The 25,340-nt window shown below is 47.0% G+C and overlaps 1 protein-coding gene across 1 annotated transcript in view; it reads right to left on the bottom strand.

Annotated features, from left to right (window-relative positions):
- Positions 1–24,933, bottom strand: part of NALF2 (NALCN channel auxiliary factor 2) — a 31,337-nt gene extending 6,404 nt beyond the window's left edge. Inside the window, exon 1 of the mRNA XM_079765183.1 lies at positions 23,163–24,933. Within this exon, the coding sequence (XP_079621309.1) occupies positions 23,163–24,020 (858 nt within the window). The 5' untranslated portion in view covers positions 24,021–24,933. The remainder of the gene's footprint in view (positions 1–23,162) is intronic.
- Between the last annotated feature and the right edge of the window lie 407 nt (positions 24,934–25,340).

Here is a 25,340-nt window from a genome sequence, read left to right as displayed (position 1 = left end):
GAAGGGATGGAAAAATATCTTTCAGGCAAATGGAAATAAAAAAAAAAAAGCTGGGGTAGCGATATTTATACCTGACAAAATAGACCTCAAAGTGAAGGCCATAATAAGAGATAAGGAAGGCCACTTCATAATACTAAAGGGATCGATACAACAAGAGGATATAACCCTGATAAACATATATGCACCCAATGCAGGAGCACCCAAATATATTAAAAAAAAAACTCCTGGAAGATATCAAGGGAGAGATCGACAACAATACAATCATAGTAGGGGACTTTAATACACCACTGACATCACTGGATAAGTCCTCTAGACAAAAAATCAGCAAAGAAACAGCAATCCTAAATGACTCACTAGATCAGATGGACTTAAATGACATCTTCAGAACATTTCACCCCAAGGCCACGGAATATACATTCTTCTCAAGTGCACATGGGACATTTTCAAAAATAGACCACATATTGGGTCACAAGCAAAGTCTCCCCAAATTAAAGAAGATTCTATTCATACCAAGCATCTTCTCAGACCACAATGGCATAATATTAGAAATAAACTACAATAAAAACAATCCAAAAAACTCAAACACTTGGAAGCTGAATAGCATGCTATTAAATAATGATTGGGTTACCAATGAGATCAAAGAAGAAATTAAAAACATCCTGGAAACTAATCGCAATAAAAACACAACAATCTAAAACCTATGGGACACAATGAAAGTAGTCCTGATAGGGAAGTTTATAGCTCTACAGGTCTACCTCAAAAAACAAGAAAAAATGGTAGTAAATCATCTAACTCTACAACTCAAAGAATTAGAAAGAGAGCAACAAGAAAAGCCCATGATGGGCAGAAGGAAGGAGATAATAAAGGTCAGAGAAGAAATAAATTACATAGAGACAAAAAAAACCAAACAATACAAAGGATCAATGAAACCAAGATCTGGTTCTTTATAAGGATAAACAAAATTGATGAACCCATATCCAGGCTCACCAAGAAGCAAAGAGAGAGGACCCACATAAACAAAATCAGAAATGAAAGAGGCGAAATAACAACAGACCCCACAAAAATACAAAGGATTGTTAAAAAAAAATACTATGAACAACTCTACTCCAACAAACTAGACAACCTGGAGGAAATGGACATATTCCTAGAAAAATACAACCTTCCAAAACTCAATCAGGAAGATTCTAAAAATTTCAATAGGCTGATAACTATGGAAGAAATTGAAGCAGTCATCAAAAAACTCCCAGCAAACAAAAGCCCGGGGCCAGAAGGCTTCACAGGGGAGTTATACCAAACATTCAAGAAAGAACTAAAACCTATCTTCCTCAGACTATTCCAAAAAATTCAAGAGGAAGGAACATTTCCAAACTCATTCTATGAAGCCAGCATTACCCTAATACCAAAACCAGATAAAGACAACACAATGAAAGAGAATTATAGGCAAATATCCCTCATGAACATAGATGCCAAAATCCTCAACAAAATTCTAGCAAATTGGATCCAGCAGTACATCAGAAAGATCATACACCATGACCAAGTAGGATTTATTCCAGGGATGCAAGGATGGATACAATATCCGAAAATCAATAAACGTGATACATCACATAAACATATTGATAGATAAAAATCACATAATCCTATCAATCAATGCAGAAAAAGCATTTGACAAAATCCAACACCCTTTCTTGATAAAAACTCTCAGCAAGGTGGGAATAGAAGGATCATACCTCAATATAATAAAAGCCATATATGACAAACCTACAGCCAACTTCATACTCAATGGACAAAAACTAAAACCATTTTCCCTAAGAACAGGAACAAGACAGGGATGCCCACTCTCACCACTACTGTTTGACATAGTACTGGAAGAACTAGCCATTGCGATCAGGTAAGAAGAAATAAAGGGCATTCAAATTGGAAAAGAAGTAAAACTGTCCTTATTCACAGATGACATGATACTGTACATAGAAAACCCTAAAGACTCCATCAAAAAATTATTAGACTTAATAAAAGAATTCAGCAATGTAGCAGGATACAAAATTAATGCCAAAAAATCTACTGCATTTCTTTACACCAATAGTGAACTTACAGACAGAGAGACTAAAAAAGCAATCCCATTTACCATTGCACCAAAAAAAATTAAGATACCTAGGAATAAACTTAACTAAGGAGGTAAAAGACCTATAGGCGGAAAACTACAGGACACTGAAAAAAGAGATTGAGGAAGACATAAACAGATGGAAGAACATACCATGTTTATGGACTGGTAGAAACAACATCATCAAAATGTCCATACTACCCAAAGCAATCTATAGATTCAATGCAATCCCCATTAAAACACCAATGGCATATTTCACAGACCTAGAACAAACTTTCCAAAAATTCATCTGGAATAAAAAAAAGACGCCGAATACCCGCAGCAATCCTGAGAAAGAAGAACAAAGTAGGTGGGATCTCAATACCAGATATCAAGCTGTATTACAAAGCCACTGTTCTTAAAACAGCCTGGTACTGGCACAAGAACAGACATATAGATCAATGGAATAGGATAGAGAACCCAGAAATCGACCCAAACCACTTTGTCCAATTAATATTTGACAAAGGAGGTATGAACATACAATGGAGTCAAGACAGTCTCTTCAATAAATGGTGTTGGGAAAATTGGACAGATACATGCCAAAAAATGTAACTAGACCACCAAATTACACCATACACAAAAATAAACTCAAAATGGATAAAGGACTTAAACATAAGATGGGAAGCCATAAAAATACTAGAGTAATCCACAGGCAGCAAAATCTCAGACATATGCTGAAGCAATTTCTTCACTGATACTGCTTCTAGGGCAATGGAACCTGAAGAGAAAATAAACAAATGGGACTACATCAAAATAAAAAGCTTTTGCACAGCAAAGGAAACCATCAACAAAACAACAAGAAAGCCCACTGTATGGGAGAACATATTTGCAAATGTTATCACCGATAAGGGTTTAATCTCCAACATTTACAGGGAATTCATACAACTTAACAAAAGGAAGATAAACAATCCAATCAAAAAATGGGCAATGGACCTAAATAGATACTTTTCTAAAGAAGATAGAGGAAGGCCAAGAGACATATGAAAACATGCTGTAAGTCACTAATTATCTGAGAGATGTAAATCAAAACGACAATGTGGTATCATCTCACACCTGTCAGAATGGCTATCATCAACAAATCAACGAACGACAAGTGTTGGGAGAGGATACGGAGAAAAAGGAACCCTTTTGCACTGCTGGTGGGAATGCAGACTGGTGCAGCCACTGTGGAAAACAGTATGGAGTTTCCTCAAAAAGCTAAAAATGGAACTCCCATTTGACCCTGAGATCACACTTCTAGGAATATATCCCAAGAAGCTAGAAACACCAATCAGAAAGGATATATGCACTCCTATGTTCATAGCAGCACAATTCACCATAGCTAAGATTTGGAAACAGCCTAAGTGCCCATCAGCAGATGAGTGGATTAAAAACTGTGGTACATCTACAGAATGGAATACTATGCTGCGGTAAAAAAAAAGGAATTCTTACCACTTGCAACAGCATGGATGGAACTGGAGAGCACTATGCTAAGTGAAATAAGCCAGTCAGAGAAAGAAAAATACCACATGATCTCACTCATTTATGGAATATAATGAACAACATAAACTGATGAAAAAAAAAAAAAACAGAGACAGAGAAGCATTGATCAGACTGTCAAACCTCAGAGATAAGGTAGGGAGGGTGGGGTAAGGAGGATAGATCAACCATTATAGGCATGCATATAAGCCTAACCAATGGACACAGACAACAGGGGGTTGAGGGCATGAGTGGGGGGGTTGAGCTGCTAATGGGGGGATGAGGACACATATATAATACCTTAATCAATAAAGAAATTAAAAAAATAATATGATGCATGAAAATGTTTGGTAAATTCTAAAGTGCAATACAAATGTGAGGGGTTATTTTTAATAAAAACAGGAATCTGCCTTACCAAGCACTACTTGTGCCTTCAAGCTCTATTTAATCCAATGCTAAACCCTGGTGTGGGGCAGACACCATGCTTCATTTGGAAATTTTGCTTTGCAGTTTCACTTCATGAGTATATTTCCTGTCCCTTATCTAGCCCACTCCAATCAGGTGCTGGATCCTAGCCAAGAGAGGTTCCCTGCTCTGTACTCTTTGGCTATCATCAAGCCTAGAGTTTCTCAACAGCAACACTCAAATAATTATCCAAGCTAAATTACCCATTTTATCTGGGATAATTCTTTGTAGTAGGGGCTGTTTTGTGCACTACAGGATATTGAGTAGCTTCCTTTGCCTTTATCTACTAGTTTCCAGGTGCACAGCCCAATTGTAATGACCAAAAAATATCTCCAGCCATTGTCAAATGTCCCCTGAAAGGGGGGGAGGGTGGCAAAATCATCTCCCATTGATAATCACTTGCTACTGAAAGTATGGAGCCAGACTAGCAGCAATACTATCACCTATCTAGAAGCTTGTAAGAAGTGCAGAACCCTGGCCCTTCCCTAGACTCAAGTCAGCATCTGCAACTCAAGCTTGGGGTTAGAGTCCTGCCCACACTCAGTCATCTTTTCAGCACCTTCTCACAGCAATGGTTGCTCCTCACAGCAATGGTTCTCAGATTTCAGTGTGCCTGAGAATCCCTGGGGCATCTGTTAATATGCAACTAGCCCCTCCAATTAACCTTCAAAAGGACTGAGGTGGGTTCAGGGATCTGCATTTTGATAAGGATCCAGGTCATTCTGCTGCCGAAGGCCTTTCACCCACACTCTGAACAACATGGTCAGAGCTTCTCACACTGATTTCAAACATTTACACTAAAATACAAATAATTCCACTGTGAACATGGACTCTGGCAATGTAATTTCACACTGGTCTTTTCCAAAGCCATCATTGATGAATAGTAGTGGGTTATGGTGCAAATCAACCCCGTGAAGAACAAAGCATTGCTTGGGACTTTGATATTTTACTGGCATCTGAAATTTAACATGCTCTAAATCTTAAAACGAAGTTCTCGATTTTTTTTTCCACTCCAAATCTCTCTCACCCCAAAGTCTTGGCCATTTCAGGTAAGTGCCACAACCATCCACTCGGATGTCCAAGCTGGAAACCTAGGTGTCAGCCTTCATTCCTCTTTCCCTGAGTCCCCACATGCAGTCCATCCTCTTCCACAGCTTTATGCAGGCCACTGTTATTTGTCACATGGATGACAGTTTCCTATCTGGCCTTCCTGCTTCCACTCTTGGTCTTTCCAATCCACTGCTCACACAGGATTAAGAGTGATCTCAAAATGTCATCGCATCATGTTACTCCCTTGCTTCAAATCTTCAAAGCATTTAGAATAAAACTCAAACTTTTGACCACAGACCTCAAACCCCTGCAAAACATGACCTCTCTGTTTCTCCAGCCTCATTTTCTACCTCTCCCTTCAAGCTCATCATGCTCCACATGCAGAGATTTTCTTTTTCTTGAACATGACCTACTTCTTCCCAACTCAGGGCCTTGGCACATACTGTTTTCTTGGCCTGGAATGCTCTTCCCCCATGCTTTTGGCATAGCTAGGTCCTTCTCATCTTTCAGGCCTCAGTTCAAATATCACCTCCTCAGAGGGGGTCTCCCTGACTAGTCAGGCTAGAGGATGCCCCCTCATCATTCTCCCTTTTTCTTAACTGTTCACCACAAGTATGTCTTTGGCTGCATTTTTTTTTCTGTCAACCTCACTAAAATGTGAGATGCATGAAAACAGACATGGGTTTGTCTTGTTGACCATTGTGTACTTAGCATAATATATGTAAAAAACGTCTGTTGATGGAATGAACAGGACAAGTAAATGAGGACAGGTCCCTACTCTCAGAGAAATTCCATTTTCATGGGTAGACACATCTAACTTGAATCTCTGGCATATGATCCATACTATAGGAGAGGTTAAACATTGGAGGGAAGCAAATAGAAAAGTTGGGAAAGATTCTAGCTATGGAAAAAATTTTAAATTTTTTAAACATTTTTTAAAAGTATAAAAAACAGAAAAGAAAGCAAAAAAGAAAAAAATGTTTCAGCCAGGGGATAATAGCTAAGCAAGGACTCAGTAGGATTTTAGACGGTTGGGTAGAGATAAGACAAAAGGGCATTTAGGCAGAGGCAACAGCTTTAACAACGCAATGGAGGGGAGTGAACACAAGGTGTGCTAAAAGAACAGAGAATGATTTTGTATGAATGGAGTGAAAATGGTACCAATCTCCTGTGGATGGACATTAAAGTTATTACTAAGTGTTCACTATTATAAACAATGCTTCAGTGAATATCTTTGTACTCATGTTTCTTGCATACCTATGTTACATTTTATTTATGTGAACAAAAAGTGAAATTATTGGAATAAAAGATATTTACAAAGGAATGAGAAGGGAGTGAGAGGAAGGTGGAAAAGAACACATGAATGTAAAAGGCAGGGAAAGAGAGCTGGAGGCATCAGAGATGGGGCCAAGGGGTAGGAGAGAGTGGCAGTGGGGTAAGGGAGTACAAGGGTGTGTAAGAAAGAGAGAATAGGAAAGAGTATAGAGTTGGAGGGTAAGAAATAGTGGTGATAACAGGGGTAGGAAAAAACAGGGTTAAGGAGAAAGAACATGGGAATAAGAGATAGAGAGTGTATGGAAAATAAAGAGGTATGGTGAGGGTGAAAGAAGATAAAGGTAAGAAAGCAGGGGGTAAGAGAATGGGGTTAAGAGGGAGGCTGTGAAAATGAGGGCCAAGAAAGAGGGAGTACGAAAGATGAGGGTAAGAGTGAACAAGGAAAGAAAGGTGGGTGAGGAAGATGGGAGTACAAGAAAGCAGGGGTAAGAGAGAGAAATACAAGAGCCGAAGGAGACTAGGAGAAAGACATAAAAGTAAGGCAGAAAAGGAAACCCCTAGAGCTAAGGGCCCCAGTACCTCAGAGACCCCTGCCACCTTTTGGGCCCCAGAGTGCCAAGATGAGGCTGTTTCCACAGCCTCTGCCACAATCTCTACAGCCTGGAACCAGAGTCCACCTCAAGCCTCACCCCAAACTCTGTGGAATCACCCCCTCTTCCACCAGAGGGGTTCAGAGACTCCCAAGGGATTCTCCCTCAGCTCTTCCAATTCAACATATCTTCACCTAGGTGAGGAGGTTCCAGCCTTCCTCCCAGAAAACTACAATTAGCCTAATGGCAGGCTGTGGTGGCTGGGCTCTCCCCTCATTTGCTGGGGGAAAGAGGGAGGAATGAAAAGTGAAATTATTGAAATAAAAGGTATTTACAAAGAAATGTAGGGAGAAAGGCGGGAGGAGGAAATGGGTGGCTTGACCGTGGGAGTGCGACCTTTCTCCTTAATTAGAGGACCCTCCATCAAGCCCCACACCCCCAGCCAGAGTCACCATGGCAACAAGTCAGTGAGCAGATTGCCTGAGGAGGACACCAGGCTTGTGGGTGGTGAGGCAGGAACAGGCAAGGAGCTAATGAGGGGAATGGAAGAAGAAGATCGACAAGGGGCTGAGAGGTAATTCAATTCCTTGGTCCCACAGACAGCCAGCTGAGGCTATTGCTAGCCCATCTGCTTCAGGGGTGGCCTGGGGTCCTTCTCAGATGAAAAGTCTGGCTCTCAGTGCTACCACATGGGCAGCCTGCCTTAGTTTCTGCAGCCCTCTTCCCTAGACGGGCCTAAGTAGCTTGCCCTGTCTCATCAGTGTTAGGACTGAGCCACAGGGGGCTGGCTGACTTGTTTGCACAGGCACAGAGACCCTGGGTACTCATCCATAAGGATGGAGAAGAGCCAGGTTAGGAGAGTTGTGGTGCTTGTTGGAGTTGGGGCATGCAGGGAAAAGGAAATGTCTTAGAACCAGACAATAGGCAGTTGAGAGACCCACTGAGGCAAGACTCAGGGCCAGAGGGTTGGATATTTTTTTGCTCTAAGATGCAACTCTGGCTGCATATTAGAATCACTCAGACAGTCTTTTTAAAATGCTCCTGCTTGCCGAAACCGGTTTGGCTCAGTGGATAGAGTGTCAGCCTGCGGACTCAGGGGTCCCAGGTTTGATTCCGGTCAAGGGCATGTGCCTTGGTTGCGGGCACATCCCCAGTGGGGGGTGTGCAAGAGGCAGCTGATCCATGTTTCTCTCTCATCGATGTTTCTAACTCTCTATCCCTCTCTCTTCCTCTCTGTAAAAAATCAATAAAATATATTTTAAAAAATGCTCCTGCTTGGCCCACATCACACTCCAGACCAACTAAGTCAGAATCTTTGTGGGTGGGGCCCACACATCTGTAGTTTCTCAACACATCTCGGGTAATTTCAGTATGCAGAGAACTATCAGCTTAGCCCTAGTACACCATTTTAGAGATGAGGAAACAAAGGCCTAGGAAAAGGGGGAGGACTTGTCTACAGTCACATAAAATAATGGCAGAGGGAGAAACTTGAAACTTGGTTTCCCAACTCCAGCTCCAGAGTTCCTTCTACTGGGCAATCCTGCCAGTGACTTTGAAGTCTAAACTCAGGGGGCAGGACACAAGAGCATGATTGGGGAGGAAGAGTTAAAAACCAGGCCTGCCTGGATTTTCCAGCTATTCAAACTCCAGCTGTGGCAGAAAAGGCTTCTTCTTCATCATGCCTTGTCCTCTGAGCTTACCCATCCTGGATCCTTGAGGTAGTGGCAGAGGATGGGGTGGGGTAGGAAGCCTTGGCTTGGCAGTGCCCTCCTTTCCCTATAGAACCCCTTTTCCCACTTCAGTCAGGCCACCGCTGGGCTCAATCAAGTTCTGGCAGCTACAGACAAGTTGCTATGGGAACTGGGAGGGGAAGGAAGCAGGGAGTAACTAGAGGGAACACCAATTAACCCAAAAAGGAAGCTGGAAAGGCTGTCCCACCACTCCTCTCAGTTGGGCTGTTAAGCCACTCTTGAAATGAGAGCAGGCAAGATGAAGGGGATCCCTACCCTTCTTGGGCTCTGTAGCTGCCAGTTTAGGGAGGAGCAGGGGTACCTGGAGAGCCTCACCTTTCTGCTCCCTATATCAAAGCCCTGAACAGGGCATTATTATTCCTATCCTCCTCTGGAAAGAAGTACCTGACTTCTGGCTCCCAGGGTGCTGCATGAATGCACACAAGTGCATGTGTACACACACAGCCCAAATCCAAGACTCGGGGCCAGAGGGTTTAGAAAGAGGAGGCCATCCTGGACTCCTCAGTTTGGAGTCTGGAAAGCCTGTAGAGAGGAGAGCGTCAGTTCTTGCCAACAAGGAAGTTGGCAGTTTCCTTCTTGGATTCCAATGGGCTCCCCTCCTTAAGGCCTGTTTCCCCATCCAAATCCTCCCTACAGACCTTCCCTTCACGGCTGCTTGCTTTCTTAATGCACCTCTGGGATCTTTGGCCAGGAGCTGCAGCTGCAGAGCCTATGGAGGCAGAGCAGCAATCTGGGCTGGGCTTGGGAATGAAACTCACTGTTCACAGCACAGAAGTAACCACCCCACTCTCAGATTTTACCTAGGAGGGAACTGAGGCCCAGAAAAGCCAGGGCTGGAAGGGAAGTACTCTGATGTCTCTTTGCACTGCATCCATCAGCACACCTAGAATTGTGCACCTACTCTTGATTCTGGACTTTCAAAGAGTTGGATCAGAATAGGGTAAAGTCAAAGTCAGTCTCTCCAATCCAGGGGAGATCATGGACATAACTCTAGTGACAGCAGTTCAATGGGATTGGCAGAGTCATACTGGGATTAGAGGCATTACGAGGCAAATCCAGGTGCATGACATGGCTTTACTTAAGTGGCTATAAAAATAAGCAACAGCTTTCCTGCTTTTGAGAATGAGCAGTCATGAGTCAAAGTGGCCTGGCCTGGCTTAGAGGAAAGGTGGGGGAGATGGCTTGAGAGGTGGGTGAGAACCTAGAGCAAGTATAGTTCCAGAGAGCCCTGGAGCCTCCAAGCCCCTTATGCCATCTGTTCAAAGGCCAGTTGCTGGGTGGGCCTGGCCTGGCCAGTGTCAGCCTGGTTAATGGAGATGCAGTGTCCCTAACACAGGGGCAGCTCTTAAGGAGTCTAGATGACCCATATCAATCATATGAGCAGAGGAGACAGGTTCATGACCACTCCAGAATGGAAGGGACTGTGACAGGCATCACTCCACTTTCCTATCTGCTTTTGGAATTTCCACTCCAACATCACCACAAAGCTCTATCCAGCTACTTATTGTGAACCTCTTGTCACAGTGCATTCAATGTCTCCTAGGGCAGCCCATACTTTCAGACAATTCTAGCAGTTAAAGAAGTTCTTCCTCCTTCTGAGTTTTACTCTGTGGCTTTACTCATGGCTCCTAATAGCTCTTCTAGGACCATACAGAATAGTTGGCTTCTTGTCCCCCATGCCAGCCCTGAAAGTATTTGTAAACTTCTCTGAAACAGGTCTTCCCATCCATTTGTCCATGCAATGATCACTTTCTGAACATCTTCTGAGTACCTGACACTGTGCTTGGGAGCTACAGATCACAGAGATGAGTAAGACAAGATTGCCATCTTCAAGGAGCAGGAGGGACAACCATGTGAATCTATCATTCATTATAAGTCACAGTAATAAGTAGAGGAAGGCTATGCCCATATTATAATATGCCCTAGACACTGAGGAAGAGCTGGGTTTATCCCCTATAGGCAAGGGGGAGCCTTTAACAAGTTTTACATAATGCTTCTTAAAGACTGCTTACTACTTCTGTGACTAACATTTCAGACTATATTGGGACTGTAGGCATCAAGACTGGTTGAGAGACCAGTTAGGAGACTATTGCAACGATCTGAGGGATAGGTGATGGGGATCTCAATGAAGGCAGCAGCAGAATTCAGAAACTGAAAGAAGAGGGTGGATGTAAGGAGAGATGTCAAGGAGGTATAATCAACAGGATAACTTCTAGATGTGGGGAGTGAGGGAGAAAGAGGGGTCTGGGATGACTACCAGGTTTCTGGCTTCAGTGGCAGGATGAATAGTAGTTTCATTCATTAAGGATAGGAAGCCAGGAAGAGAAATAGATTTAGGAGTGAAGAAGATGAATTCCATTTTGGTCATTTTGACTTTGAAGCATATGTGGGTCAGCTAAGTAGAAATGTCAAAGAGGCCGTTGGACATACTGGTGTGAGCTCAGAAGGGGTTCTGAACTAGACATCAAAGTTTGGGAGTCATCAAGAGTTAAGGGGGAGAACAATCAAGATGGCGGCATAGGTAAACACCTGTACTTGCTGCCTCTCACAACCACATCAAAACTCCAACTAAAAGACAAAACAAATATCATCCAGAACCATGGGAAACCTGGTTGAGTGGAAGTTCTACAACTAGAAAGGAATAAAAAAGCGCATTGAGATGGGTAGGAGGTGCGAAAGTGTGGAGGTACGGAGGTACGGAGGCACACGCGAAACGGGCTGGCAACTGGGTGTGTTGTTTTTTTTCAATTGGGGGGGAGATACAAGCTCCTGATTGCTCTGAAATCCAGTTCTAGGCGAGACTCTGGGGACCCAGACTCATAAGGGGAGAAATTGGACTGTCTGGCATCGGGCAGGAACGTGAGGGCGGCTTTCTCTCAGAAGTGCTCGCAGTGATCATTGTTCCTGCACGGGGCTGCAGGACACAGAGACCTGGGTACCTCTCCGGGGCAGGGCTGACTGGCAGCCATTGCTGTTTGCTCTGCCCTGGTGATTCCCTGAGATCCCGCCCCACCCAATTTACAACCCACCCAAGCTGTGCATAGCAGCTTTTGCATATGAATGGCCTGTCCCTCTTGCAACATAAAACCTAACAAACTGCAGCTGGGTTAGAGAGCTCCAAAGCTTGCGAAGAAGGCCCAAGGTCCTGCAGCAACAGCCTGCATTGCTTCACAGCTGGACCTAGCCTGGGCACTTCCAAACCCCAAACAAAGAGGAGGAATCGGGTCTCAGGCAGTGGCTGACTTTGCACTCCTTGGAGATCCAAGAGCCAGTGTACCCAGTGGTCAGTGTGAGACCATACCAAATTACAACTCCTCAGACCAATAAGGGACACACTCAAGGGGCAGACTCAGTGAGCGCCAAAGCCCCACTGAAGCAAGTCTTTCCCCATAAGGGGGTCTCCTGCACAGCAGTTCTTCCATTGTAGACACTGCTGGTCCTCACAGCCAATTGGCCTGGAGGTCAATTCCTCCTGGTGATACCAACAGCAATCAAGGCTTAACTACAACAAGACTGTGCACACAGCCCACAAAGGGGTTCACCAAGAGTATCCACCTCAGGTAATTGGGGAGGCTGAGCCACTGGGCCCTATAGGACACCTACTACACAAGGCCACTCTATCAACTCAGGGAAGCAGCCAAAATGCAGAGACAAAGAAACATGTCACGAATGAAAGAAATGAAGGAAAGCAAACTACTGGATATAGAGTTCAAAACCACGGTTATAAGGCTACTCAAGAATCTTCTAGAAACTCTGAGAAATTTAGTGAGACCCTCAAGGATATGAAAAAGGACCATTCAGAAATTAAGCATACACTGACTGAAATAAAGAATAATATACAGAGATCCAACAGTAGACTAGAGGATCCCAAGATTAAAGTCAAAGATTTGAAATATGAAGAAGCAAAAACCACCCAACCGGAAAAGCAAAAAGAAAAAATAATCCAAAAATATGAAGATAGTGTAAGGAGCCTCTGGGACAACCTCAAGCATACCAACATCTGAATTGTGGGGGTGCTGGAAGAAGACAGAGAGCAAGATATTGAAAACCTATTTGAAGAAATAATGACAGAAAACTTCCCCCACATGGTGAAAGAAATAGACTTACAAGTCCAGGAAGCACAGAGAACCCCAAACAAAAGGAATCCAAAGAGGACCACACCAAGACACATCATAATTAAAATGCCAAGGGTAAAAGACAAAGAGAGAATCTTAAAAGCAGCAAGAGAAAAACAGTTAGTTACCTATGAGGGAGTACCCATATGACTGTCAGCTGATTTCTCAACAGAAACTATGCAGGCCAGAAGGGAGTGGTAAGAAATATTCAAAGTGATGAATAGCAAGAACCTACAACCAAGATTACTCTACCCAGCAAAGCTATCATTTAGAATTGAAGGTCAGATAAAGAGCTTCACAGACAAGAAAAAGCTAAAGGAGTTCATCACCACCAAACCAGTATTATATGAAATGCTGAAGGGTATTATTTAAGAAGAGGAAGAAGAAGAAAAAGGTAAAGATAAAAATTATGAACAACAAAGTGACAACAAATACATATCTATCAACAAGTGAATCTAAAAATCAAGTGAATAAAAAATCTGATGAACAGAATAAACTGGTGAATATAATAGAATCAGGGGCATAGAAAGGGAGTGGACTGACAATTTTTTGGGGGAAGGGGGTGTGGGGGTGCGGGAAGAGATTGGACAAAAATCTTATACCTATGGACGAGGACAGTGGGGGGGCGGGGTAAGGGCATGGGGCGGGGTGGGAACCGGGTGGAGGGGAGCTATGGGGGATAAAGGAGGAACAACTGTAATAATCTGAACAATAAAGATTTATTAAATTAAACAAAAGAGTTAAGGGGTTAATCATTACAAACACAGTAGGCCTATACTTTCCCACACTCTTTAAAGTAGGCATGACAATGAAATGTGAATTGAAGTAACATGGATAACTCTTGGGAGAAGCTTTAAGATCCAGTATATAATTTGTCATATTCTTTTCCCTCTGGTGCTGACTGTGTAAGCGGTGTTGAAATGAATCCTTTACTAGCCTGGGTCTCTTGGTGACTATCATGAGCACTGGTCCCTGCTGACCTGTTTTGGACATGTATTGTGAGCAAGCAATAACTGTTTGTTGTGTTAAGCCTCTGATATTTGGGAGTTGTTACCAGAGCATGAACTAGCCTCCCCCACCCCCACCCCTGACTGATAAAGCAATAGTGAAGGCCAAGGAAGTGATGATATTGTCTAGGGATAGTGAGCACAGAGAGAAATAGGATCAACAGTGGGTCCCTTGGAAACACTAACATTTAAGGGGCAGATGGAGGAAGGCAATCTGATGAAGATGGAGGAGTGGTTTAAGAGGTTGGAAGAGAAACAGAAGAGAGTGACATTCTGTAAATTAGGGGAGGAGTTTCAAAGAATAGGGAATGGTCAACAGATTAGGACTTAGACAGTATCATGTTGGCAATCTCACCATGGTGAGATCAGTTTCGGTGGAGCAGTGGGGAAAGAAACTGGACTAGCCAATATAAAAGGGAGCATGAGGAAAGAAAAATGGATATAGCTATATGTAGATTACTCTTCCAAGAAGCCAAAGATTTCCAGTTTTTCCTCAACTTTTTCATGTAATGTGGTTGTCTCTACACTGGTTGTCCATAGTCAGACGAGTTCCTATTTTCCTGTGTCCCTTGCAACTGTGTCCCCAGATAGAGTTTATCAACACAGAGTCAAGTAAAATTATCAACCCTCCTGTTGACAGTATTGTTTTCTTCTGGTGTTCATTGGAGAGGGGTTCCAAAATTTGCTAACATCAGTGACCTAAGGGCAGTGGGACTGTGAGGGGAGGGACTGGGAGGATTATTAATGTTTTCTTTATTAGCCTCTGTATTGTTAGGTCTTATACAATGAGTATGCATTACTTTGTGATTTACGAAACTCAGCAAAGTAGAGAAATAAGAAAAAAATAATTTGAGATAGTATTTATTTAAAAAAAGGAAACAGGTCTGACTAAGATTTATGAACAAAAATATTCATCACAGAATTATTTATAATAGTAAAAGTTGGCAGTAAATATTTAACAACAGAGAACTATATTGCAATATATATAAATTGCATTATATTCATGTGATGAAATATTGTACACTCATTAAAAATGATGTTTATGACCCTGGCCAGGTGGCTCAGATGGCTGGAGCGTCATCCATACACCAAAAGATTGTGGGTTTGATTCCCAGTCAGGGCACTTATCTAGGTTATAGGTTCCATCCCGGGTCAGGGTATGTACAGGAAGCAACCGATCAGGTTTCTCTCTCACATTGATGTTTCTGTTTCTCTCTCTCTCACTCAAATAAATAAAAACATATCCTCGGGTGAGGATTAAAAAAAAGAATGATGTTTACAAATATTTAATTACATGGAAATATACTCAGTATAACTTTTAATACAATGTTAAAAAGACCAGAGTAAAAAACTATGTGATTTCAACGTGTAAAAATATAGTCACACCTATTAGGATGGCTATTATAAAAAATGAGAAATAACAAGTGTTGATGAGGATATGAAGACATTGGAATTCTCTTGCATTGCTGGTAAGAATGTATAATGATGGAGCCAATGTGGAAAACAGTGCTGCGGTTCCTCAGAGAGTTAAATATAGAATTATCATGTGATCCAATAAGTCCACATCTAGGTATATACCCAAAAGGATTGAGAACAGGGAATCAAACAAATATTTGTATACCAATGTTTATAACAACCTCATTCACAATAGAAAGAGGTGGAAGGAAATGAAAACATATGTCCACACAAAAACTTGATCATGAATGTTCATGGCAGCTTTATTCTTAATTGCCCCAAAGTAGAAACAACCCAAGTGTCCATAGAGATGAATGGATAAACAAAATGTGGTATATCCAGACAATTTAATATTATTCAACCATAAAGAGGAATGAAGTACTAATCCATGCTATAAAATGGGGGCACCTTGAAAACTTATTAAATGAAATAAGCCAGACATAAAAGGACAAATGCTGTATGATTCCACTTATATGAGGTACCTAGAGTGGTCAAATTCATAGAGAAAGAAAGTAGAATAGAGGCTACCAAGAGCTGGGGGAAGAGAGGGAGGGGAGTTATTGCTTAATGGGTATAGAGTTTCTGATTAGAAGAATAAAAATGTTTTAGAAATGGATAGTGGTGATGATTGTACAACAGTGCAAATGTACTTCATGCTACTGGATTTGTACACTTAAGAGTGGTTAAAGTGGTAAATTTTATACGTGTATTTTACCACAATAAAAAACTAAAACTATTATATATCTATATCTATGTATCTTTCATATGTGCCACAAAAATACATATCAATACACTATAACATTAAGAGTGTTTCTGCGACCTTTTTTATGTTATACTTCTATTTTCCAAAGTTTCTCAAAGACCTTTTTTTAATTGTAAAAAAAGATTCTGAGACTATAATAATTCTGAAGGATTAACATGGAAATTTTAGTTGGGTTCAATACTAAGCAGACAGGCTCACCTTTCACAAACCAGCCAGATGGCCATACTATCTTCTGAACACCAAACAAAAAGACAGGAAATAATGGTATCCCTACCACTACCACATGTCCTCTCCAGGCAAAACTTGGTGAGTTGGCACTTCCTTCTACCCCCAAGAGAAGCCTAGCTATTCCAGACCAGGGCTCACCTAAACCCTGGCATGGAAACTAGGTGCCCAAAGCCCAGGCCAGGCCTAATCAGGCTGTGGGGTGACAAATGTCACTTTTCCCCTTTCAGCTCTCCCACCCAGCAGGTGGACAGGGCTCAGGCTTGCACTAGGCCTGCCTAGGGGACCTTCTGTCCTCCTGCCCCAGTTGATCTTTCCAGCAGATTGAAGCTGAGACTATAACAGATACCTTCTCTCTAGGCAAGAGGAGCCCAGCTCCTCCTATCTCATTTGCAGAGCCTGCAGAAAAAAGAGGGAGTAAATATCCCCCTTCCTCATGCCTTCCTCCATCACTATCCTAGAAGGATACTGGTGACTGGCACTGATTCTCAGGGACATGAGACTAGGGTATTGAACAAAGAGGATGTTGGTGGATCCCCATTCTTTGAAATGCCCCAGGGGCCCCCTACAAGCTACCAAAAGGCCCTGCCGGATGGCACCTGCCAACAGTTCAGCTTCTGGCCCCAGTCTTTCAGCAGCCAGCTGGCCATTGGTTGCCTTGGACAATTAGAGGAGATTATTAACATTTTTATACATGTGTGCACTGGGGAAAGAACAGACAGACCTGGTTGTGTATCCCAGTCTTCCCACCTTTTAGCTATGTGGCCTGGGTAGGTCACATTTCCTCACTGAGCCTCAGTTTCCTCACTTGCAACATGGGGATAATTATAGGACCATTATCAGAATAAAATGATTTCATGGACACATGCAAGGGCCCTGGCATCTCCTAGGCACGCTGTGGGTCAAAAGCTTGCTGTTTCCTTTTCCCCTTCCCCTTTCTTACCCCATTCTTCTCTGGTGCCAGCCTGCCCAGACTTCTGGCCCAGAGACTTGTGGTTTAGATTCCAGCTCCTTTCTCCAGAATCCATTCAAGCAGCCCTGGAAGCCCATCATTCCATAATAACGACTTCCCTTTCCAGGGCCAGCTGCCGCTCACCTGGTGCCCTTGCTCTCTCTTCTAAGCACCTGCCTGGCTCAAGGTGTCAAAAATTCAGGCTTCTCTGAACCCCCTCTTATGCCCATGGAGAAAAGCCTAGTCCAGTGTCCCTGGCCACCTGCACAGACACTGGTCTGCATAACCACAGGAACATGCATGACATGCATGTTCCCCAGAGATCTCCCAGGTCAGCATCAGAGTATGGTGCTTCTGAAAGCCCATATTTGTCTAGATCCCTATGTGGCTTATAATGCACTCTCTCCTGCTCATGATGAGTTTGGAGATCCCTGACTCTCCTTTAATTTCGCCCCCACCCACTGTCTTCCCTTTCCTCACTCCCTACCTCCACTGTGTTCAGTAGACTAGACTTCCAGCCAGACCATGAGATTGGGTGGGAGGCTGCTAGGCTCCCTTCCTCCATTCAATTCCCCTACCCCCACCTCCAGGAGATACCAGTGTATCCTTCTCGGAAGTTCCCATTGCTATGGTGACTATAGTAGTCAAGAACCAGCCTGTGGGAAGAATGGGAAGTAGCCATGAAGAAGACTGCATGTCTGTGTGAGTCATGTGGCTAAGTGTATGTGTGTGCATGCATGCATGTCTGCCCTAAGTGGGGAGGAGAGAAGGGAGGGAGGAAAAAAGCAGAGAGAGATGGAGGAGGGATAAAGGGGACAGGAAGAGAGGGGACCAGAGGATGAAAGGGGGGCAGGAGGAGGGATGGGGAAAGTGGGATATGAGGGATGCCAGGGGTGAGGAGGCATGTAGGTGTCAAGGGCAAGAGGTGCAGTTCCAGGAGGACTGGGGGTAAGGGCTTGTGGTAAAGGTTGGGAGGGGTGTGAGGAAGAGGTGGGTAGGAAAAGGAGTGGAGAGGGGTGGGAAATGGGAAAGGGTCAAGAGGAGTGGGGCAGGGAGGGGGGAGGGGAGGAATAACTATTGTGAGGAGTGGGGGTAGAAAGAGTGAAGGTGTAGGGGTAAGGACTAGAGAGTGAGATGTGGGAAGTAGTTTGGATTTAAACGAGGCATGTGGCCCAATGGCCGCGAGTTTGACATGCTTGGCTAGGGTGATCTTCGAGTAGAAGATTGGGAAGGTTGTAGGGTCACTGGTATGTGGATGGGAGGTGTTGAGTGTGGATGAAAATTTAAGAGGAATATGAGGTGTAATAGTGGGGGATCAGGATTGAGTCAGAGGGCCTGGAGAGGCATGGGTAGCATGAGGCCACTTTCCCAGTCCCTTGTTTGACCCACTGTATCCTGTCTGAGCTATAAACATTGCCTCTTTTCTGTCCTTGCACCTTCTAGAAAACCCAAGGCCCAAATTCCTGGGCAGTAAGTAGGCTTCTGTGAATCTGGAGGCCCCTCCCCAGAGGAGGCTTTGCCATAGTCCCCAGGAGGCAGCTTCTTGACTGCCGTCGCCTTCATCCCACCCCCAAACAGGGACCAGGGCACCTCCTCTGCCCACAAGAATCCTGGGTTGGGGAGGCTGACTGTGGGCACTGCTCCCAGCCAGTGAGCTTGGGTGACAACAGGGACCGCTGGCCAACTTGGGACTCCAGCACTTGGCCAGAGCCCTGAGCTCCCTGTTCTCAGCACCAGCGTTAGCCCAGAAGTCCTGCTTGGCACATCAGAGGAGAGAGGAAGGCAGCGAGGCAGAAACAGCTGCCAGCCAGAGTGGAGAAAGAGCAGGACCCCAAAGGGTATGGACATAAGGCAAGGCACTGGATCTGGCAGACACTCCCTACTGTGTGTGGGTGTTAGGCTTCCTGCCCCAGCCTTTCCCATTTAGTGCTGGTGTTCATGGAGCAGGCTGGGCTCATGGGCCTTAACTCTGGGCTGAAATAGACCTCAGAGGTCACTTAGTCCAGCTCTCCCCATAATCTTGAATTAGAGTCATCTCCACAGCATTTCTTCCAGGAGTCTGCCTGAATTAGGCTAGACATTTCTTGGAGAATAGGAGCTCACCTCCTCCTAAGGCAGTTTGGTCCCTCTTTGGAAGAAAAAATACCTGTTAACTGAGTAACTCTGCTGTGCCTAGGTGCCCTTGTGAACTTCTCATTAATAATGACCTCACAGGGTTGAGGTTCATTTTACAGATGAGAAAAGTGAGGCTTTGAGGAAAAAAGTCCCTAGCTCAAGGTCACATAGATAATAAATGAAAGAGCAGGGTCTGAACCCAGGACTTTCTAACTACGAAGTGCCCCTGGGGCTAAGTAGGACATGCCTCTTCTTTTGCACCATGACAATTCTTCAGAGGTCTGAAAGCAGAAACCACAGCCTTCTGAGTGTCCTCTTCTCCAGGTGAAACAGCTTCTTCAACTCTGTCCAGGAGAATTTGGGTTCCAGCCTCCTCCAGACCTGCTCAGTGTATGACCCAGAACCAAACACATGGTCTTTCAGGTGGGTTTGGGCCAGTTCAGAACAGAGTAGAACTATCACATCCTTCCTTGGCACTAACCTTTACTGTTGTGGTCCAATGACTGGTAAGAAAGCTGAGAACTATCCTTCTCTTGGGTTTCTAGCCCCTTTGGGATAAGAGCTACGAGAGAAGAGGCCAGAGATTTGTTCCTATCTCCACCGCTCCCCTCAACCCCTGAATTAGAGGAGGGAAGGGCAGAGGTGGGGAAGAGGCAATCAAAAGCAGGCAGGGGCATGGCAGGGCTGGGAGGATGGAGAGCTGTGGGAAGTGAGGTGGCTGTCCAATAACCCTAGGCAGGGCCAGGAGGGCCAAGGAGATGGGGAGGTAAGTGTTTTGGGGTATGCATAAGGAAATTAGGGGAGTGGAGCATGGGGTTTGGAGAGGCCAGGGTGGGGATAGGCATGGCCTGCCTCAGTTAACATCGCCCTGCTGTGTGAGAGGAAGTAAGTCTCACATTAAGGAAATGTTGCAACTGGTACTAAATTGGGAGGTGTCACAGGCAGCAGCAGTGAGAACAGGTATGATTTGTGGGGCCCTGTGGGGCCCAAAACAGGGGCAGACATTGCAAAGGGAGAGAACAGGGTTTCTGGGGCTTCCCAGGAAAGATTTGACTGAGACACTTAAGACAGGGTCCCAGGGATGGGGGTCACCTGGCCCTGAAGCAGGTTCAGACTTGGCTTCCAGAAGTAGAGGAAGCCCCCTCATCCTGGCCTGGGGCTGTGAGCCCTCCACCCAGGAGAAGCTTTAAGGATGGTCATCATCTCCAAGGGATCCCATTTTGGGTAGGAGCTAAATATGTAGGCTCAGAGCCTGGGGGTAGGATAAAGGATCGGCAGAAAAGGCCTGGGATACAAGTGGTGTGCTAGGGTGAAGAGAGAGGGGCTGCAGGAAAGAGGAGAGAGGGATGTCTTTTCCCTTAGTGCCCATAATACAACTGGAATCAAGAGCCCTTTAGATCTAGGCCTCAGATGAGGGAGAGAGCATTGGAGAGGGGTGGGAAAGACAGGAAGAAAGCTATAGAGCTGGAACTGCCCTTCTCCTGGCATAGCAGGCAGCAAGAGAGCAGGCAGAGTACCTTTGAGAGGGAGAGCAGGAGAGGGAAAGCAACAGCGACAGACAAAGAGACATAGCAGAGGAGGGAGCACCCTGGCCACTGGGAACTTGATGGGAGACACTGGAAAACACATGGGCTTAGCAACAGAGCATGTGAGTTGGAGGCCTGGCACTCCTGCTCATTAGCTGAGAAACCTTAGGACAAGCTGCTTGATCCCCCTGCACCTCAGCTTCCTCATCTGTGAAATGGAGATAATGGTGCTGGTATAACCAGTCTCCTTGGGAAGTTGTGATCTCATAATATATGGGAGAACAATGTTGGATGTTATATTATTATTTTAAAATATTATCAGCTACCTCTCTTCCTACTTGAATCTCACACAAAAGATTCAGAATGTGGGCAGAGTAAGGATTATTATCCCTGTTTTATAACTGAGCAAATGAAAGCTTAAAGTGAAGTGACATGCCCAAGGTCATTCTGTTAACAAGTGGTAGAGGCTGATAAGGCCTAAATCCTGGAGATCAGTGGTCTTTCTCCTATACTAAACTGCCTGGTAAAAATAATCAACATGAGTGATTTTTATTTACTGTGGGATCAGACACAGCTTGAAGCCAACTATAACATGGGGAAAACCTATGGAAAAGTTGTGGCATGGTCTTTCATTCATCCTGGTGATTGAAGAAAAGGAAAAGTTGGGGCCACGGGATTGAATTGAGGGCCACAAAAGACACACATTCTATATTCCTTCTACTATTAGATCATGTCCATCTATTCCCACTGAGTGTACATATATATGTGTGTCTCTATCTCTTTATGACAAAATATGTCCTTCTTCATGTGACAGGACTTCTGCCTTTGTGTCTCTAACATGGTGGGGAGATGTACGTGTGGGTGCCTGCTTCCATGGCACTGTTTGGTGTGACAACCTCTCTATATCTGTGTGACTTTGCCCGGGGTAGTGGTGGTGGTGTATGACAGTGTGTGTGTGTGTGTGTGTGTGTGTGTGTGTGTGTACACCTTTAAGAAATGAAATATCTCATTTGGTAGTGTGAGTGAGGCAGTGAGTCAGCTGAGGCTGAGGGAGGCGGGAGAAAGACAGGTAGGTTACGAGAAAAGGGAAAAGGAGAATGAGAAAGTGAAGTCAGAAGCAAGGAGCTACCCCTTACCTACCCAACCATATAAGGAGCGTACCAAGAGCATGGAATCCTACTGAAGTATACAGGGGGCACCACTGGATGGAAAGGGGCACTTTCTGCCCCTCTCCAAAGCCTTGGTGGGAGACAAGCTAGACTAGGAGGCAACTATCTCCCTTTCCAGCTCCCAGTATCTCCCCCACTTCCCCACCCAGTCCCTGCTTGAGGATGGGTGAGGCCACCAGCCCACCCTATCTCCTTGTCACTTGACCCTTTGACCTTGCTGTTCTCTTTCCTCCCAAAGGCGGGCCATCTGGCCAGGCTGAGCCAACAAGGCAGTAGCATGATGTCACAAGTGTTTCCAGCCCCCATACACCTACTGCCCAGAACTATCCTGCTGAGGGTCAAGAAGTTTCTCAACTCAGCTCTACCCTAGGCAGGCCCGTTCTGCAGCAGCGTCGCCTCTACTCTGGATTCCTTTTCCCATAAGCCAGAAAGCCAGCTGTCCTCCCACTGCCACCCCAGGGCGCTGGGAAAGCACTGGGAGCTTGTGCTCTGTTCCCAGCTCCTTTTGTCAGGGAAGAGTTGTTGGCAAGGAGCTTCTCCTTGGGAGATGACAGGCTCCACCTATCTAGGTTCTGACCGGCCACGTCAGGTCACATAAGGTCAACAGTGTGGTGTGCCCCACAAGCAGGGGTGCCCCTCCTCTAGCCCATTCCTGAGGCCAAAGGATGAGGGCTAGGTTGACAAATATTCTTCCTTCCGCCTTTGGCCTTCCCCCTGCACCAGCCACTCCCAAGACTTTCAATTACAGCCTAGGAAAGAGGGTACCTATAGCTGAAGATGGAGGGTACCTATGGCTGAAAATGGAGGCCAGATCCCTCTTTCCACCCCTTTGCCAGCCAAGGGCCCCAAGACCCCTCCCTCCTCAAGCGGGGCAGGGCGCCAGGAGGCCCCAGTCAGACCATGCCCAAACCTGGAATTAATAGAAGTTGGCCAGGTGGTGACCTGACCTGAATCCCTGAGGCTCCTCCAGGGCGGGTTCCAAAGCAGCGCTCAAATGGTGGGGGTATTGGGAGGAGGTGTGGTGGGCAGAGGGGGAGACCTCTTTTTTTTTCTTTTCTCGGGCCCATCACCACTACTTCCGCCTCGTGGCCACGGATGCCAGTCCCTACCTTACAGCCTTTTGTGCAGGACCGGATTGAGTACTCTTCAGCCTGTAAGTATTTATGCAGCACGAGGTCAAACTCGTCGTATTTTTCCTGAGCATGTCGGTCGAGCCGCTGGTACGCCTCGATACAGTTGCTACACACCTCCCAGGCCCCGGAGCCCGGGCTGGCCACCACGGCCAGCAGGTCCCCCAGCAGGGTGTCCAGGCTGCAGTCTAGGCTGTCGGGGCGGTCCATGCCCAGCAGCAAGTCCCAGACCGTGTAGGTGTCGCAAAAGGAGAGAGTGAAGTTCCGAAAGTGGCCTTTGAGCAAGTTTTTTTGGGCGGAGGGGAACTCGGCCGGAGCACGGGAAGGGGAGTCAGGGGGCCGCAGAGGTGGGGCTGGGGTAGTCGGTTCGAAAAGTCTCTGCAAAGATTGCAATTTGGTGCAAGCTGCATCCAGCCCCGTGGGCTCTGGGATGCCGCCGCAGTCCGGCCCGGGACCGGCGGCGGGAGCGGCTTTGGTCAGGTTGCTATATCGGGGACCGCAGGTGCCTGGGGGCGCACTGGGCTGGCCGGACGGCTGCAGCAGTGGCAGCACCGCACGAGGAGGCACTGGCTGCCGCTCACGGTTGGTCCCCCAGGGTGGCCGCATGGCGCTGCTCAGCTCCCTGGCCCGGGGCCGGGCCCCCGCGCACAGCCACAGATGGTCAGCGAGGAGCACGGTGAAGAAGAGCAGGGACGCCAGGGACAGTCGCCATCGCTGCGCCCGCTCGGAATCGGCGCAAGGTTTGTCGCTCGGCCTGGGAGCCCAGCAGCAGCAGCAGCAGCAGATAGTCAGCGCGGCGGCGTCTTTTCCAGGCCACATCCAAGCGCCCCTGAACATATTTCAGGGGGGTCCGGGCTGGAGAAAGCAGGCAGGCACGAGGCCGTCTCCAGCGAGCGAGCGGGCTGCCCGCCGCTCCACGTTCCTCGGCGCCGTCCAGGTTCTACCTCGGGGGCTGCATGGTGAGGCAGGCCGGCCGGCCCGGGGCCCCACTCAGGCCGGAGTCGCGGAGCGCTCTGGTGTCGTCCCCGCGCCCCTCCCGCGCTCCCTCGCTTGTAGCCCGGGCGCGGCCACCCGGCCCGCTAGGCGCTGCCCGGCGTCCCGGCGGGGGGCGGTGCGGGGCACTGGGGCGGTGGCGGCTGCGGCGGCAGCGCCGCGCTCTTCATAGTGTCGGGCCCCTCAGCTGCCCTCTGCTCCGCGACACTCCACTCGGCGCCGGCGGCAGCCCTGCTCGCACTCCGTTCCGGCCGTCTCGGCTGGGCTCGGCGCACCTCTGCGCGCCCCTCAGCGCCGCCGTGCGGGCCCTGTCGCCGCGCTTCGCTCCGCTCGCTCGCCCCGCGCCGCTCTGCTCCCGCCCGTCCGCCCGCGCCGCGCCGCGCCGCTCCGCTCCCTGCCTCTCTCGCGCCCTCCTAGGTCCGCCGGTCGGCCCGCTGCCTGGCCCTTCGGGCTTCGCTCTCGCTCTGGCCGTTCGCCGGGGCCGGTTCTGGGCCGGCTCTGCTCTGGCTCCTCGCCGGCTGCTCCCGGAGTTCCGGCTCGAGCGGGCCACCTGGCTCCCAGCAGCGCCACAGGCGCCGGACGCGGACGCGGACGCCGGGCTTTACTTAGTGCGCTTCTAGCTTCTGCTTCTCGTTCGCACCGCTGAGGCGGCCGCAGAGCGGCACGGCCCGTGGTTCCCGCTGGCCATGCCCCCTCAGTCTGTCGCCATCTTCCGCTGTGAGAACACCTTGAGAGCCCGTGTGCGAGTGTGTTTGGTGGGGAGCGGGGCGGAGAAAGAGGCACGGAGAGGAGGAGGGAACAGGACTGGGGCCCCGACTGCGCCTGCGCCTTAGGACTCTTTCTCTCCCCCCCCCCCCCCCACGCCACCCCCCGCCGCCCGGCCCCCCAGCCCCCGCCGGCCACAGTCTGTGCTGTTTGGGGATGTTTCCAGTCCACCCCCAACTCCATTCACTTCAGCGCCTCCGTTCATCCACCCGCTCCTCGCGTGCACCCGCCACACGCTGAGTCCCAGGTCCTGGCGTTCCCCCACCGCCGCCAACCCAAGCGCCCTTTCCTCCCCAGGGCGGCTGCTCACTGCCCCCGAGGGTTCGGGGGCTTTCTGGGAGTGATTCTTGGAGGCAGGAGGCATCTCCGTAGCGTCTCGCTGCCTCCCCTGTCCCCGTG

The sequence above is a fragment of the Cnephaeus nilssonii genome, assembly GCF_951640355.1.
Source record: "Cnephaeus nilssonii genome assembly, chromosome: X".
Taxonomy (NCBI): domain Eukaryota; kingdom Metazoa; phylum Chordata; class Mammalia; order Chiroptera; family Vespertilionidae; genus Cnephaeus; species Cnephaeus nilssonii.
The sequence above is the reverse complement of the archived record's forward strand: the minus strand, read 5'-3'. Positions and strand labels throughout refer to the sequence as shown.